Source organism: Salvelinus sp. IW2-2015, linkage group LG11 (genome assembly GCF_002910315.2).
Source record: "Salvelinus sp. IW2-2015 linkage group LG11, ASM291031v2, whole genome shotgun sequence".
Taxonomy (NCBI): domain Eukaryota; kingdom Metazoa; phylum Chordata; class Actinopteri; order Salmoniformes; family Salmonidae; genus Salvelinus; species Salvelinus sp. IW2-2015.
Window position 1 is genome coordinate 6,099,062 of NC_036851.1, and position 15,893 is coordinate 6,114,954.

General features: G+C 44.0%; 1 protein-coding gene across 1 annotated transcript in view; it reads right to left on the minus strand.

Annotated features, from left to right (window-relative positions):
• Nucleotides 1-1,148: 1,148 nt before the first annotated feature.
• The window catches only part of kif21b (kinesin family member 21B), a 117,623-nt gene continuing 102,878 nt past the window's right edge, over nucleotides 1,149-15,893 (minus strand). Inside the window, 5 exon segments of the mRNA XM_023995883.2 lie at nucleotides 1,149-6,643; nucleotides 13,561-13,760; nucleotides 14,961-15,131; nucleotides 15,352-15,469; nucleotides 15,724-15,888. Coding sequence (XP_023851651.2) covers nucleotides 6,595-6,643; nucleotides 13,561-13,760; nucleotides 14,961-15,131; nucleotides 15,352-15,469; nucleotides 15,724-15,888 — 703 coding nt within the window. The 3' untranslated portion in view covers nucleotides 1,149-6,594.

Sequence of the window (15,893 nt, forward strand, 5' to 3'; positions counted from 1 at the left end):
GAATTGGGATGTATAGCCCTACTAGTCAATGACCAATGCGATGTTCAAGGTCGCCAAGGGTTTACTCGGTTACAGTGCTATTTTTGGGGACGTAGATAGCTGATCTGTAATTCATCTGCTCTATGCGTTATATTTCTAGGTCTGGCTTCGTGAAAGGTTAACGGGAGAAACGTGTGAGCGCAAACAATAGACCTAGGGCTCTATTCAATCCGACGTTCAGCATTACAGGGTGATTGAAGTGTAAAGGAAATGTTTCCGCGTTAGCATATGTCGGGCTCAATCGGAAATGACCTTTACATTTCTATCGCACGATGTGTAACGCTTCAACAATACAGATCGAATGAAGCCCTTAGAAAAAGTTGGTAAAATAGTTAGGAAGTGTTAGGTAATTGGTAAGGTAAAACAAAGTCTGGGGAAAACTTTAAGGCTTGCATTTACAATATTATAATGCTGGAATTCGAAATAGCTGTACAAACAAAGTTAGGGTGTATTGGGTAACTGGGGAGAGGGATATTAAAGTAATTCGAAAGACATTGACAGATCAACAAATTACACTAGACCCGACAGAGGGCAATTATAAAAATCAAATGAAAATTTGTTCAACTTTTGAATGTATTATTGATGGAAGGGAAGATAGACAAAGCGGGAGTGTGTGTGTGTGTGTGTCTGTCTGTTTGTGGGGGCATCTGAAACAGTATAAAGTGGTTTCCTCCTACTCTCCAGCTGTAATGGCTGCCGTACATCACTGCGACAGACCCTCCAGTGGAGCACCCTCGACAAGCTCTACCCAAACCAGTTAACGGTCACAATCTGCACAGGAAATGAAGATGCACGAGGGGGATGTGATTTCTGCTGCCGCCGCTGCCTCCAAGATGCGACTGCGGAGGGATGGGAGAGGAGAGGAGAAGAGAGAGCGAGCGTTCAAACACCATCTTTCCCTTCTAAAGAGTTCTCTCTCTCTCTCTGTGTTGGTCCAGAGGGATACAGTAATAGTGTTCTCATCCACCCACATCTGTTGTATCTCACCGCAGAGCTGCTCTGTTTCCACAAAACTCTTGACAGCTGACTGCATGAAAAGACAAGTCATTCAACTGAAGTCCAATTGAAGTTTACTTCAAAAAGACAACTTTCAAGACTGAAGATTCGAGTACTTTTGAGACCACTGATTTTAATTCTTTGACGTTTTTTTTTTTATTTCGTTGAAGGAACGATTTATTGATCCATCATGAAATAATACACCTACTTACAGTTTTTAAATGTCAAGGTGTTTTACATGGTATTTGGTCACATGCACATTGTAAGAAAAAAGAAACACAACATTATCTGTACAAACACTTACAGTAGTCCGTAGGGGGAGGAGCCTGTGAAATAAAAAAGGCACCTGGTATGACATTTGACCCTGGTTCACAGATACCACCAGAGACATGTTACCGCCCACTTTGCCTGTGAAACAGAAATAGAGAGAAACCGAGCTGACAATAGACGCCATCACTCTGTGTGACCTCTCTGGTGTGCACTTCTGAGCAGCCACTCAAAATATGACACATATCAGCTCGGTCAGTGTTTGATTAGGCCGAGATATCAGAACGTATTAGAACTTTCTTACAATGGATCTTTAGTAGACGAAGGTGTTTCCCAGAGCCTTCGTTAGCAACGTGACTCCTAAAAATCTTTGCACATCTGCAGTACGAGTGATCCAGGCCACTCGTAGAGCTTCCAAAGTGCATCGCCAGACTCTTTATTGCCCTTCCGCGTCACTTTATTCACAGACCATTTCTGCTAAAAAAATATTGAATCAAGATGTTTAGGCAATCTGTCACAGACTGTGACTGCAGATGACTTCGGAATGAATTTGACTGCAAATACAAAAGTGGCCGAAGTATTTGCAATGGTTACTAACAAGTTGAGGATAAAGTGATGCTTCAACTTAAAACCGAGAAACTACAATAAACCATACATAGGTCTACATATACTATTAAAATCATATTGATATACATTTCATGTTCCGTCAATTGAGTTCTATTTTGCGACTAGGATACTGTCTGTAATTATTTAATCTGTAATTTTGTGCATTATTTTGGGGGGATTTTGCTGTGTCTATAGCCTATTTGCAGACATAATTGGTCATATCTGTCGAGGAGCTGAATCCTTCATCAGTATAGTGGAATAATTATCACGTCGAGGTAAGATTTGAACGGAGAAAGCTGACCCGAGAGCAGTGCTGCTTTTCTTTCGATCCTATCAGTATCGACACGTGGTCTAACAACATACTCTCTACTTGCTCGTTTGGGAAACACATCTTTAAAAAGTTGGTTTGTAAATAACGATGCATCTGGTACCATCATCGTAATGCTTAAGTTACGTCGCAACTGGGAAACGAGGCCCAGCTCTGTCAGCGTTTGATTAGGCCATAAACGCTCTGAGCGCACAGCGCAGCAGCCTGGGTAGTAGATATCAAGTGAGGTGAAAGGTTCAGTACGTCGCAGATAGAAATCGAACAAATAGAGCTGACAAAACCAATCCCATACCAGACAGACATTCATATCCGTTCTACATTTAAGTCATTTTAGCAGACGCTAAATACACGTGGATCTGAATCTGAATGCTCTGTAACGTTGACGCCTTTTGAACGCCGCTGGAGCAAGCCTGAGACCGGTTACAGCTTTTCTACAGAGCACGTAGAGGACACGTCAAGGATCTCTGTACCAATTCTATTTCTATGTGCAGTGGGCCTGAAAGCAGAGGCAAGCGGCAGAGACATGGAGCCTACGTGGTGCTGATAGGCCGAGTGGTTCATTTTCTAATTAGGTGAAAGGTTAAGCTCGGGTAGACATACAGACGGTCATATCTGCACACTGGGTAGGAAAGTCAGTCGTCTTTTTGTCGGGGCGTCGGATAACCAGGAAGTCAATAACTGTGCCCAAATCTCCCCTCCGATAGACAGTATTATACACCTGTATACAGGTGATTCAGCCATCAGAGAGGTACCGACGGAGACGAGAGAAGAAGCCTAGGAATCTATAGCGAGTGGACATGGCTGTCAGACATGCTCGGTCAGTAGCAGCACTTCCAACTGGAGAGGAGAGGGCTTCTAATTTGGCTGTGTGGTTAACCCTTTGAGACTAGGAGGTGAGAATTTTGATTGTTCTCATCGGCGTCCTGTTCCGGAATTAAAACAGCACCTTTGTGATGTCATCAATTAGAACGTTCGGTAACACTTTATTTCGGATAGGCCATCTTGTAGATGATCAGTAACATTTCAACCAACTATCTAGTAGCCCTAACCCTTAACCTAACCCAAAATGAACCCTTACCCTTWTTCTAAACTTAACCRTAGCAAGCAGTTGCCGGTCAAAAGATTATTTGTTGATGGTATGACCACAGATGGACTACCCGCACTATCCAAATAAAGTGTGACTGAACATTCGGTTGGCATATTAATTCTGCTCATGGTTCTGAGGCGTCCTCCTCTCCTACCATCACTACCGCTAGGATCACGCAGCTTTGTTCTACAGCAAATGCACAAGCAAGGGCACCTTTAAAAGCCCCTTTAAGTACTACAGAGCTTCCTCGAACAGCTACTGCGAAACACACTGAGCGAAGGAGTAGAAAGGCTGATCCCGGAACAGTCAGCAGAGTAGAGCGCCACATAGTTAGCTAGCTATAGGTGATTGGCACAGCTGTGGGTGTTCAACATCCTTCATGCTAAGCCTGGTCCTCCAAGGGCCACGATAGAGGATTTGGAAAATACAATATTAAAAGGGAGTCGACAACAACAAAAAATGCATGATAGTTTGACGTTATTAAAGAAGTCGTAAAAGTCGAGAGAGATTACATAGATATTCCTCTATGACAAAGGAACATCGATTGTACCTTAAACACATTTAAATGGCTTTAAAAACAAGGCYTTATGGGCTACATACAGAGACTATAAAACTGGATCTGTGTCTAGTATAAACTCCCTCTACCTTCAACTCAAACCTCGGCTCAGAATAACATGATTGCGTCATCTCATGTCTTACGTTTCTCTTTATCAAACTATTTACATCATGTTAGCAGCATCAACATGTCTTGTAAGAGAGACACCATCGATTCAGTCTTCAAAGACAGCTCTACACAGACAGTATTTGAGATTCTCATTGCAGTAGATTTCATTTGGGATACTTTTCTTTCGCTATATTGGACCACCGATCCCTTCCTCTAACGTAATCCATTTGATCACAGCACAGTACACACGTTTACCAGATAAAGTGCACTCAATAACAACGAGATATATTCACAGGAGAAGAAATGCTGTGAGTTACACATGGCTCAGTCGCTCACTAGGCATCTAAAAGACATTTCCGAACATCAGGGAGGAGTGTGAGAATTTCACAATTTCTTCTGGAATGTTCTATGTTGTGACATCGTCAGCGGGAATTGATTTGAATGTCCCCTTCTAAAAGGCTTAGGAGGGAAGATTCTCTGATCACCGGTGCCTGGAGATAGTGGTTAGCCACATGAGTGAGTGTGTGTGTGTGCGTATGTGTGTGTGTGTGTGTGCGCGTGCGTGGGAGGGCTAGAAGACAAATATGTTTAACTTAGCAGACAGCAAATCTCAGAGCTGAAGGATGCCAAGCACTGCCAGGCAAGATGGATAACCTAAAAGCATGTGTGTGTGTGTGTGAAGCCAGGCGTCGCCCCCACACTACCCCAATGGCACACACACAGCAGGGAAGGGTTCCTTCTTTAAAACTACTGAACGGAAGYAATAAAGATCTGGTAAATAATGCGTCCCAAATGGCACCCTATTCCCTATATAGTGCACTGCTTTTTGACGAGGGCCCATAGGACTCTGGTCAAATGTAGTGCACCATGTAGGGAATAGGGTGCCAATAGGGACACAGCGCTCTTCTCCTGTCCTGACCTACTTAAATCAGACTTTTGCCCACCATGCAGCATAACTCATCACCACCTGCTAACACAGCAGCCAATTAGCCTGGCTAGCATTACCATCCCTCCCACCACTGTCTCTGTGGCGCAGAACTAGAGCTATATTGGTGTCTGCAGTTACAGTTATCATCAGTTCAGACCTGGCCTCAAACACTATTTGAAATTCCAAATACTCTATCTGTGTTTGATTGAGCTTGCCTGGCATCATGGGCCACGTCTGGCAAATCCAGGCGGGCTAGAACAAATGCTGATGAATATTTGAAAGATTTCAAATAGTATTCAGAACCAGTGGAGGCCGCTGAGGAGAGAGCGGCTCCTCATAATGGCTGGATCGGTACGAATGGAATGGCATCAAACCATGTGTTTGATGTATTTGATACCAGTCCACTTATTCCGCTCCAGGCATTACCATAAGCCAGTCGCCCACAATCACAGTGCCACCYACCTCCTGTGATTCAAATCCAGTTTTGCAGAAGTTACAACAGCTAATAAGCTCAGAATGGACTGGCACAGCATACCAGACTCACAGGGTAAGAGGAGAGGAGAGGTTGAGATGGTGATTCTCAGGGTGCTTATTGAAGTGTTGAGCGCCTCAGTGAGAGAGAGAGGGGGCGAGTCCCAACTGGCACGCTAATCCCTGGTCAAAAGTAGTGCACTTCATAGGAAGTAGGGTGCCATTTGGGACGCAGWCAGTCTCGGGCTGCATAAAGACAGGAGAGATAATGATCTGGAACTTTGGCACCTGTGGAGCTACCGCTGTCTGGTGGGGTTGGTGTGTCTGTGTGAGTGTGAATAATGCTATTATTCCTGCACTCCCACCCTGATAAGACAGCAGTGTGTGTGTGTGTGTGTGTGTATGTTCCTCCAGGACTGGTGTTAGTAGTGATGTTATTATTGCTAGGCTCTCTCAGTGCAGACTCAGCAGCCTGCAGCCAAGGTAGAGGCCACAGAAAACCCATCCATAGAGACGAGGAGACAGGGAATCACAAAGGGCTGAAATGAACTCTCAACAAACTGTCCAGTGGTTTCAACATACATACTGTATGTATACTGAACAACTCACTCTCTCAGCCCCCTTTGCTATAAATGAATTCCAGTTGGTTCATCTCAGCCAGTAGACAGTCAAACACAGACAGCCCTGAAGATAGAAACATCGTCTTTAGTTGGCTCAGAAATGGTGTTCTCCGGGGGTTAGTTCACTTCTGGGAGACCTTGTTTTCATTGAATGAGTAATAAATAGGAGAGTAGGTGAATCAGTCAGTAGCTGTGTCTGTGAACATCCCATGGACATTCTGCTTGCTGTCCTCACACAGCCATCATCTGGCACAATAAAGGTTTTTATCTTGACAAAATCCCATCACACCTCAATTGCACTTACAGTTGGATTGGCAGTAAAAACAAGAAAAAGGTAAAAACTCTCAAGCTTCCCGTTTTGCCTTTCAGTTCAAGACACTCCTCATTAAGGATCTTTCCGGAGGAGACTGAACTTTGCGACGACGCGCCATCCACACTTTGGTCGTCCCGGTTATGGTTGGTAGCCATGACGTCCTGCCGCGTCACACCTGATTGGTTGAGGTGGTTGAAGTGAGAGGGTCAGAGGTCAAAGGCCCTCGATAAAGATGGCCGCCGATAATGATGTCACAATGACGCTCCGACCGAACGTCACCTCTTCTTCCCCACCTTTGCTGACCAGATCTTCACCGTCATATCACTGGAAAGAGAGAGAGGGAGAGAGAGACAGAGGGATGGTGGGGTAGAGAGATGGAGAGAGACAGAGAAATAGAGTGGGGGTGGGGAGATGAAGGGGGAGAAAAAGAGAGAGAGGACCAGGGGGACACAGAGAATGAGAGCGGGAGAAACATTGAGAGGGAAGGAGAGAAGAAGGAYAAGACCAAGAGAGATAGGGAGAGACCGAGGAATACAAGGGGGGAGGAAAAGAACAAGAGCAAGAGGCGGAGAGAGAGGAGAGAGGGAGAAGAAAAGAGGGACTCAATTGCCAGCATCTTCAAACAGTTCCATTGTGACTCCCACACAGCACCAGAGAGACAAGACATCAAAACCTACAGTTCACAGAAAGATGACACACACACACACACACATACACAAATGCTACCCCCTACTCCTTCACCAATTACGGAGCACAAAGGAATCAGCTCCAAAATAGACATCAAACATCGTCCTCCTCTGTGGCACACAACCTCCCCTCAAGATAGAGCAAACACCACAACCCTCATCCCTCGGTCTCTGTCCCTCGTTATGTCTTCCTCTATAATTCTCTATTTTTCTCTCCCCTCTCTCAAACACCATATGTCCCCTCCCTCTCCGTCCCATCTCCCTCCTATTCATCTCTTCCCGTCCCCCTCTCTCTGATCAACAGAGCTCCAATTGAAGTTTGTAAAATACTATAATTGCATTAGGAAGTTAAGAAGAGAATCAACGTATCTTTCTCTGCTGTTCTGTTCTCTTTTCCCTGTTAAGAAACTCACAGCTCAGTTGACAATTTACTCTTAATCTCCTCTCCACTCATGACCTGCCGAGCACTACCTCCTAACTGCTGTCATAATACCCAGGATAACACTCCCTCTCCCTCCTCAATCCCTCCTAACATCAGGCTGCTAGCTGGGCTCACTGAAGTGTGTTGCAGAGACACCGCGTTACTGTAGCATTAGTGGGAAAAAGTAGGATGATTGACATGGATGATGTTGGCGAGGAAGGGTGTGTGTGTGTGTGTGTGTGTGTGTGTGTGTGTGCACGCGCTCGTGTGTGTTTGTGTCTGCTTGTGTGTGTGTGTGTGTGCATATGCATCTGTATGTGTGTGTACTGTAGGTAGGACCCAATTAAAATAATAATTATTGTTAGTGTTACGTGCACTCTTACAAATAAAGGTGCAAGTTTGAACCAAATAAGATTATTGAGAGCGATGCCATAGGGGCACCATTTTAGGGTCTATGAAGAACCATAAATTGGGATGGTTCTTTGAAGAACCATATAAAAATCCAAAACCAGAATGGTTCGTCCTTCCAGGCCAGGAATTGATAAGTCCTGGTGTAGGGCTATAAGCCTTATTTGCATTTTTKCCAGGTCACTTTTKGAGTATTTACCAGTAACACACATGACTGTGTTTGCTATTGACAGAGACATGGTTGTTGCATTTATACATTTTCAGCCCTATGGACTGCACCAAGTGAGATCCTAAGCGAATACGTGATCATAAAAAAAAAAATATTTAACACAATATCATACGTAGTTCATAAGGCCTTATTTTGAGGGCCTAGTTTTACCCTAATATAGGGGCCTGAAACTCATACACATCACTTTGACCCAAAACCACACCCATCATTTTAACAAATTTCCCAGCATGCTCTATTGCAGGCAGATTTTTAGATCTATGTTTGTGCATGTACATTGAGCGATTACTCTAATGCTACACATAGATAAATAACATACGATTTTCTAAATTCATTCAAATTTAGATTTTTTGCACCTGTTACTGAAATGTTTGTTCCAGTTTAAATGCAGGTCAGGGGTAAGCAACTAGATTCGGCCGTGGGCCGATTTTTGTCAGAGTGGATGGTGTAGGGGCCGGAAATTAATTTGAGTACTTATTTAACACTGCAAAATGACCACAACTAAGCCCAAAAAGAGATTATATTTAAAATATGCCATATAGCATACGCTTTTATCCAAAGCAACTTAGTCGTGCATGCATACATTATACGTATTGGTGGTCCTGAGAATCTATCCCACTATCAGGACCATGCTCTACCAACTGAGCTACAGAGGACCAACTGTTGGATCTAAAAATAAAAATAAAAGTTCATACCTTGATTACATTGAGACACGATAACATAATGTCGTTGCCGACCCCTGCCTTAGGTAGTTTCCTCATAATGTGACTTGCAGGTAGGCATGCAAAATGTTGGTAACTTCCCTAAAATTCCCAGGTTCTCCAGAAATCCTGGTTGAAAGTTTCCTAGAAACGGAACCAGGAAATCCAAAATCCTTTCAAAGAGGCTTTTTGGAAAATCTGTGAATTTTGGTAGAGTCACCGGAATTTTGCAGGCCTGACATGGTATGAGGTATTAACTGGGCTACAATTATGCACTTATAAATAAAAAGGTACAAAGGATGACCTTACAAGGTACCATTATAGTGACAAGTGTTTGTACCCCTTTAGGACAAATCAAAACCTATTTTTCTGAAAGTGCAATACAATGGCCTGAAACTCCTGGTTTACAGGCCAAATCAGGCCTGCAAGTCACATTATACTGGCTTGCAAAGTGATGTGTAATTCCTATTGGAAGTCAGCCAGAGTTAGGATATACAACAGTTAGGCTATTTATTCACCTGCAACCTGCTACCTGCATTCAGAATGAGTGCCTGGGTTAGGAACATTGTAAAGAGACTACCTAAGGCATTTAAACTGGAACAAACATTTCAGTAATGGGTGTAACAAAGTAAGTATTGGATTAGAAATGTATGTTGTTTATCTTTGTGTAGCATGAGATTAATCAATCAAGCAATGTACATGCACAAACATAAATATTCAAAAAAAATACAATGCATTCCGAATGTATTCAGACCCCTTGACTTTTTCCACATTTTGTTACGTTACAGCCCTGTTCTAAAATGGATACAATTGTATTTGATCAATCTACACACAATACCCCATAATGCCAAGCAAAAACTGTTTTTTATATAAAAACTGAAATATCACATTTACATAAGTCTTTACGCAGAAGTTTGTTGAAGCACCTTTGGCAGCGATTACATCCTTGAGTCTTCTTGGGTATGATGCTACAAGCTTGGCACACCTGTATTTGGAGAGTTTCTCCCATTCTTCTCTGCATAACTTCTCATATCCTGTCAGGTTGAATGGGGAGCGTCGCTGCACAGCTATTTTCAGGTCTCTCCATAAATGTTCAAGGACATTCAGAGACTTGTCCRGTGTGCTCAGGGTCGTTGTCCTGTTGGAAGGTGAACCTTCAACTTAATATGAGGTCCTGAGCGCTCTGGAGCAGGTTTTCATCAAATATCTCTCTGTACTTTGCTCCGTTCATACTTCCCTCAATCCTGGCTAGTCTCCCAGTCCCTGCCGCTGAAAAACATCCCCACAGCATGATGCTGCAACCACCATGCTCCACCAATAGGGATGGCGCCGGGTTTCCTCCAGACATGACACTTGGCATTCAGGCCAAAGAGTTCAATCTTGGTTTCATCAGACCAGAGAATCTTGTTTCTCATGGTCTGAGAGTCTTTAGGTGCCATTTGGAAAACTCCAAGTAGGCTGTCATGTGCCTTTTACTGAGGAGTGGCTTCCGTCTGGCCACTCTACCATAAATGCCTGATTAGTGGAGTGCTGCAGAAATAGTTGTCCTTCTGGAAGGTTCTCCCATCTTCACAGAGGAACTCTAGTGCTCTGTCAGAGTGACCATCGGGTTCTTGGTCACATCCCTGACCAAAGCCCTTCTCCCCCAATTGCTTAGTTTGGCTGGCCGGCCAGCTCTAGGGGGAGTCTTGGTGGTTCCAAACTTCTTCCATTTAAGAATTATGGAGGCCACTGTGTTCTTGGGAACCTTCAATGCTGCAGAATGTTTTTGGTACCCTTCCCCAGATCTGTGCCTCGACAGAATCCTGTTTCACAGCTCTACGGACAATTCCATCCACCTCATGGCTTGGTTTTTGCTCTGACATGCACTGTCAGCTGTGGGACGTTATCATATCATATATACAGTGGGGCAAAAAAGTATTTAGTCAGCCACCAATTGTGCAAGTTCTCCCACTTAAAAAGATGAGAGAGGCCTGTAATTTTCATCATAGGTACACTTCAACTATGACAGACAAAATGAGAAAAAAATTCCAGAAAATCACATTGTAGGATTTTTTATGAATTTATTTGCAAATTATGGTGGAAAATAAGTATTTGGTCACCTACAAACAAGCAAGATTTCTGGCTCTCACAGATCTGTAACTTCTTCTTTAAGAGGCTCCTCTGTCCTCCACTCGTTACCTCTATTAATGGCACCTGTTTGAACTTGTTATCAGTATAAAAGACACCTGTCCACAACCTCAAACAGTCACACTCCAAACTCCACTATGGCCAAGACCAAAGAGCTGTCAAAGGACACCAGAAACAAAATTGTAGACCTGCACCAGGCTGGGAAGACTGAATCTGCAATAGGTAAGCAGCTTGGTTTGAAGAAATCAACTGTGGGAGCAATTATTAGGAAATGGAAGACATACAAGACCACTGATAATCTCCCTCGATCTGGGGCTCCACGCAAGATCTCACCCCGTGGGGTCAAAATGATCATAAGAACGGTGAGCAAAAATCCCAGAACCACACGGGGGGACCTAGTGAATGACCTGCAGAGAGCTGGGACCAAAGTAACAAAGCCTACCATCAGCAAGGGCATTGAAGATGAAACGTGGCTGGGTCTTTCAGCATGACAATGATCCCAAACACACCGCCCGGGCAACGAAGGAGTGGCTTCGTAAGAAGCATTTCAAGGTCCTGGAGTGGCCTAGCCAGTCTCCAGATCTCAACCCCATAGAAAATCTTTGGAGGGAGTTGAAAGTCRGTGTTGCCCAGCAACAGCCCCAAAACATCACTGCTCTAGAGGAGATCTGCATGGAGGAATGGGCCAAAATACCAGCAACAGTGTGTGAAAACCTTGTGAAGACTTACAGAAAACGTTTGACCTCTGTCATTGCCAACAAAGGGTATATAACAAAGTATTGAGATAAACTTTTGTTATTGACCAAATACTTATTTTCCACCATAATTTGCAAATAAATTCKTWAAAAATCCTACAATGTGATTTCCTGGATTTTTTTTCTCATTTTGTCTGTCATAGTTGAAGTGTACCTATGATGAAAATTACAGGCCTCTCTCATCTTTTTAAGTGGGAGAACCTGCACAATTGGTGGCTGACTAAATACGTTTTTTGCACCACTGTATATGCGAGAAGGTATTATATATACAATTATATATACAAGCAAAGTGATCACGCTGTTTTCATGTGGTTTCTTAAAACGGAAGCAACCGGAATGAAACGGGGATTAAAACACCTAAATATGTCCAACAGAAATTCACATTTGCAACTGTTGGACTAATGATTACTCCCTATATCAGCTAGATGCAGGCAAGAGTGTGCAAGGCGGTATTGAATGTGTCACTGTCTGTCACCTTGAGTACTCAAAATGCTCTACGTTGGAAACTTTCATTCATCGGCTAGGTTGTAGCAACCTCATGATGGATACAGGGAAAATACGAGTATCATGTAGTAGCCTGAACCTTTCGATGTTATATTGAACTGGGTGAATGGAATATGAATGATAGTCATCCAATATGCTGTAATAGAAATAAGGCCATCTTCATGAAAAAAAAWAAAAATTCCTCCCTCATCTTAAARGGCACCGACTGCCACTGGAGAAAGGGCATTAGCGAGATGAAGAGAGGGAGAGGAAGAGAGAGGGAGAAAATAAAAATAAAAAAGAGCAAGAGAAAGAGGGCCCTAGAGAGATGAAGACAGGGGACGGAGAGAAGAAAATAAATCAGAAAGAGAAAGCAACGCGAATGAGTGAAAGTACCAGAGGAGAGCGGAAGCGGGGTTGTGAGTCGGAGTGAAGGCTCATGGGAGGCTCGTGGCACGACCCTTGATAGCCAGAACCCGTCGAGGTAGACAGGGGGTCAGACCTGGGACATAACTCCATAACTTCACCCTGCAGTCACTGTGGCAGGGCAGGATGAGGAGGAGAGGGGAGGAGAAGCAGACAAAATACAGAAGGTGAAAGAGAGAGAGAGAGGTAGGAGAAGGAAGAGAGGGGAAAAGGAGAGGTTAAAGCGGGTTAGTACAAGATGAAGATAAGGTACTAGTTTAGCAAAGGTGTATTCAGAAAGGGCATTAAGCATGAAAAGTGAAAGGCGTTGGTGAAAAGAGGTAGGTATAGGGAGGACAGAGATTAATGGCGTGCGAAGCAGATCCATGCAAACCCCTCTCGATCTACAATCCTAGTGATGTAGTACGTGTACTTCACCGCCGTACCATATGGTCCCGTCAGTCTGCTAAAGTTTTCCATGCAATGCTGGGAAGAGGAAAGACACACTGCACACGCCAATGATACGCCTGGTCGCATGCATCGAGCTGAGCTCTACCAAGCAAGTGACTAGCTGTGTACGGCTGAGTGATATCAGAAAGATTTATCCTTGACAAGGACATTGAATGCCTCGTGCACCAGTCAATGTTTCTGTGTTTGCAGTCAACAACATTCTCTTGTCAGTCATAGCATCTTCTCAGAAAGAATGTACTGTCCTAGAGTAACTTGTTCGAATTGCTTTGCTGCAATAAGGTATATCATTAAATGTGACAAACTCTCTAGCAGGGTGATGCCAAACACCAAGTACTATTAACAGTCACTCTAACATTAACCCATGTAATGAAATACATTTGTGAAATATGCCCCTGATAGTGCAGTTACATCCACCGAAAGCCCCCCAACTAACGTATTTACGTTACCCTTCCAGTGGCGTAACGTCATACCTGGATATGAAGAGAAAAATACATCTCGGAGAAAGGTTATAACAAGTGAGAATATGGTCATAATCACGTTTTAGTCATGTTTTACCTGGAAGCYGTGAAGATGTGCCGCGAGTTGGTGCAGATGGCATTGATGGGGCTCTCATGACCCTTGACCTCTCCTATGGGGGTGAAGTTGTCAACGTTCCACACCTTCAGCATGCCTCCCCGACAGGCACTCAGCAGCATGGGGCGCCCTGGAACATATGCCAGCGCACACACCCAGTCCTTATGGGCGTTGGGGATTTGCTGTGGAGGGAAGGAGGGGGGGGGGTTCAGTTTAGTTTAAATATACAATTTCACCGACACACAGTCACAGAAGTAGTGTTTGAAGTTCCAACGTTGACTGCGTATCAGTGGTGTACATGATCCTCTACGGCTAAACTGGGCACAGATATCCTTTCCACAGAGGTATACTGTGGGTGTTTGACTAAGATTACCCACCATTCAAGAGGATTTAAAAAGCATTACCGGATACTTACATGAACCTACACGGGCACACACCTAGACCTGGGTTTAAATACTATTTAGGGTACTTCGATTACTTTCGAAGACAATGTTGGAAGTAAGTATTTTGATTAACACAAGTAGTTGAATATGGGAAAGCATTTGGAAATACACTCAGAAAGTATTGTCATGCATTTAAAAAAAAACTCAAATACACAGGCAAGTGTATATTCCAATACAAATATTTAAATAATCCAATGCATTTGAACCCAAGTCTGTTCGGGTCATTGAAATAATGTTTTTCCAATAGAAGTAGTTGATTCGGGAAACATTATTTGAAAATACTGAAATACACCGAAGGTATTTCAATAAACAAATGATCAAAGTACAGTATTCCCTAACCCTACTCAATAGCTATCGATATACTTGTCCACCCTGCTCTACAATGTTGACTATTCTCTCATGGCAAATAAAAAATTGGATGACACAGTACTAACTTGTCCCTCAGAGCTAACACTTTGGCTGCATCATATTCCTTGTATAGTGCACTACTATGGACCTTGGCCCTAGTAGGGTATCGATTTGGGTTGTAGCCTTTTGAGCTGAGCCGGTAAAGACGTGGCCTATATTTACAAAAGGCAGCTTTTTACCTCACGGGATTCACTCCTGCCACTATAGGCTGACCACATTGTAGACAGATACCCATTAATCAACACGCATGCACTGTAGTAGTACGTTCCCTTTTCCCAAATACCGTCAGTATTGCGATCAATGACATTCAATTATCGCTGCCACACGGTGCCGTGACACACGCACAGTCTCCCTCCCTCCCTCTACACTCATAGAAAAAAAGGCTATTCTGTGGAAAGGGTTCTACATGGAACCCGAAAATGGTTCTACCTAGAACCCAAAAGGTTCATTCAAAGGGTTCTCCTATGGGGACGGCGGAAGAACCCTTTTAGGTTCTAGATGGCACCTTTTTTTCCTCCCCTAAGAGCGTACCTGTGTGAGTTCTTGGTTCTCCAGGTCCCACTTCTTGATGCCGTTGTCTCGTGATGCGCTGAACAGAACGTCTCCCTGGATGGCCAGACACTCAATGCCGTCATAGTGCGGAGGCTCAAAGTTGTGGGCGGGGCCTAAATTACCCAGCATGCCCTCTGCCACATCAAACACCTGACACAAAAACAGGACAGCAGACAGAAAACATGACCAAACAACAGACAAACATGGTTGCACACTCCCAACAGGAATCCACAACAGGAAGTATGCCAGTTCACACCTCAAGAGAAGGGTAGATAATCAGGATGTACCCTGCGTAACGGGGTACAATGGAAATGCTTGTGTGTGTGTGTGTGTGTGTGTGTGTGTGTGTGTGTAGCCGTGTGTCCAGTACCTTGACATAGTGGTCCTTGGAGCCAGTGATGACCTGGTCTTTGCCCAGTAGAGACTGACCTACAGTGAGACACATCACTGAGCCTATGTGACCTGTCAGCTTCCCTAATGCCGTCATCCTAGAGAAAGGAAGGGCAGAGGGAGAGAGGGAGAGAAGGGAGAGAGGGGGAGGGAGAGAGAGAGAGAGGGGAGGGAGAAAGAGAAAAAGACAGCGAGAGAGAGAGAGAGAGAGGAGAGAGTTTTTTTTATTGCTAGAAAACTTTTATAGGCACAGCTAATATACGTACATACAAAGCTAAATCAACGGCAAAAGTAAAAATACATTGCTGCATAGCAGTGGTTACAATGCTAAAAACCAGTGTCCTTCTGTTACCTGTTGAGGTCCCAGGTGCGTACGGTGTTGCCAGCAGCAGCATAGAGGACAGAGCCAGAGGGGTTGAGAGCTATCTGGTTGATCTGGTATTCACCCTGTGCCACCGTGATGGTACGGGTGGTGGTGCCCACACATGCATCCCCCGATACCACCTGGCCTGAAGACCTGGA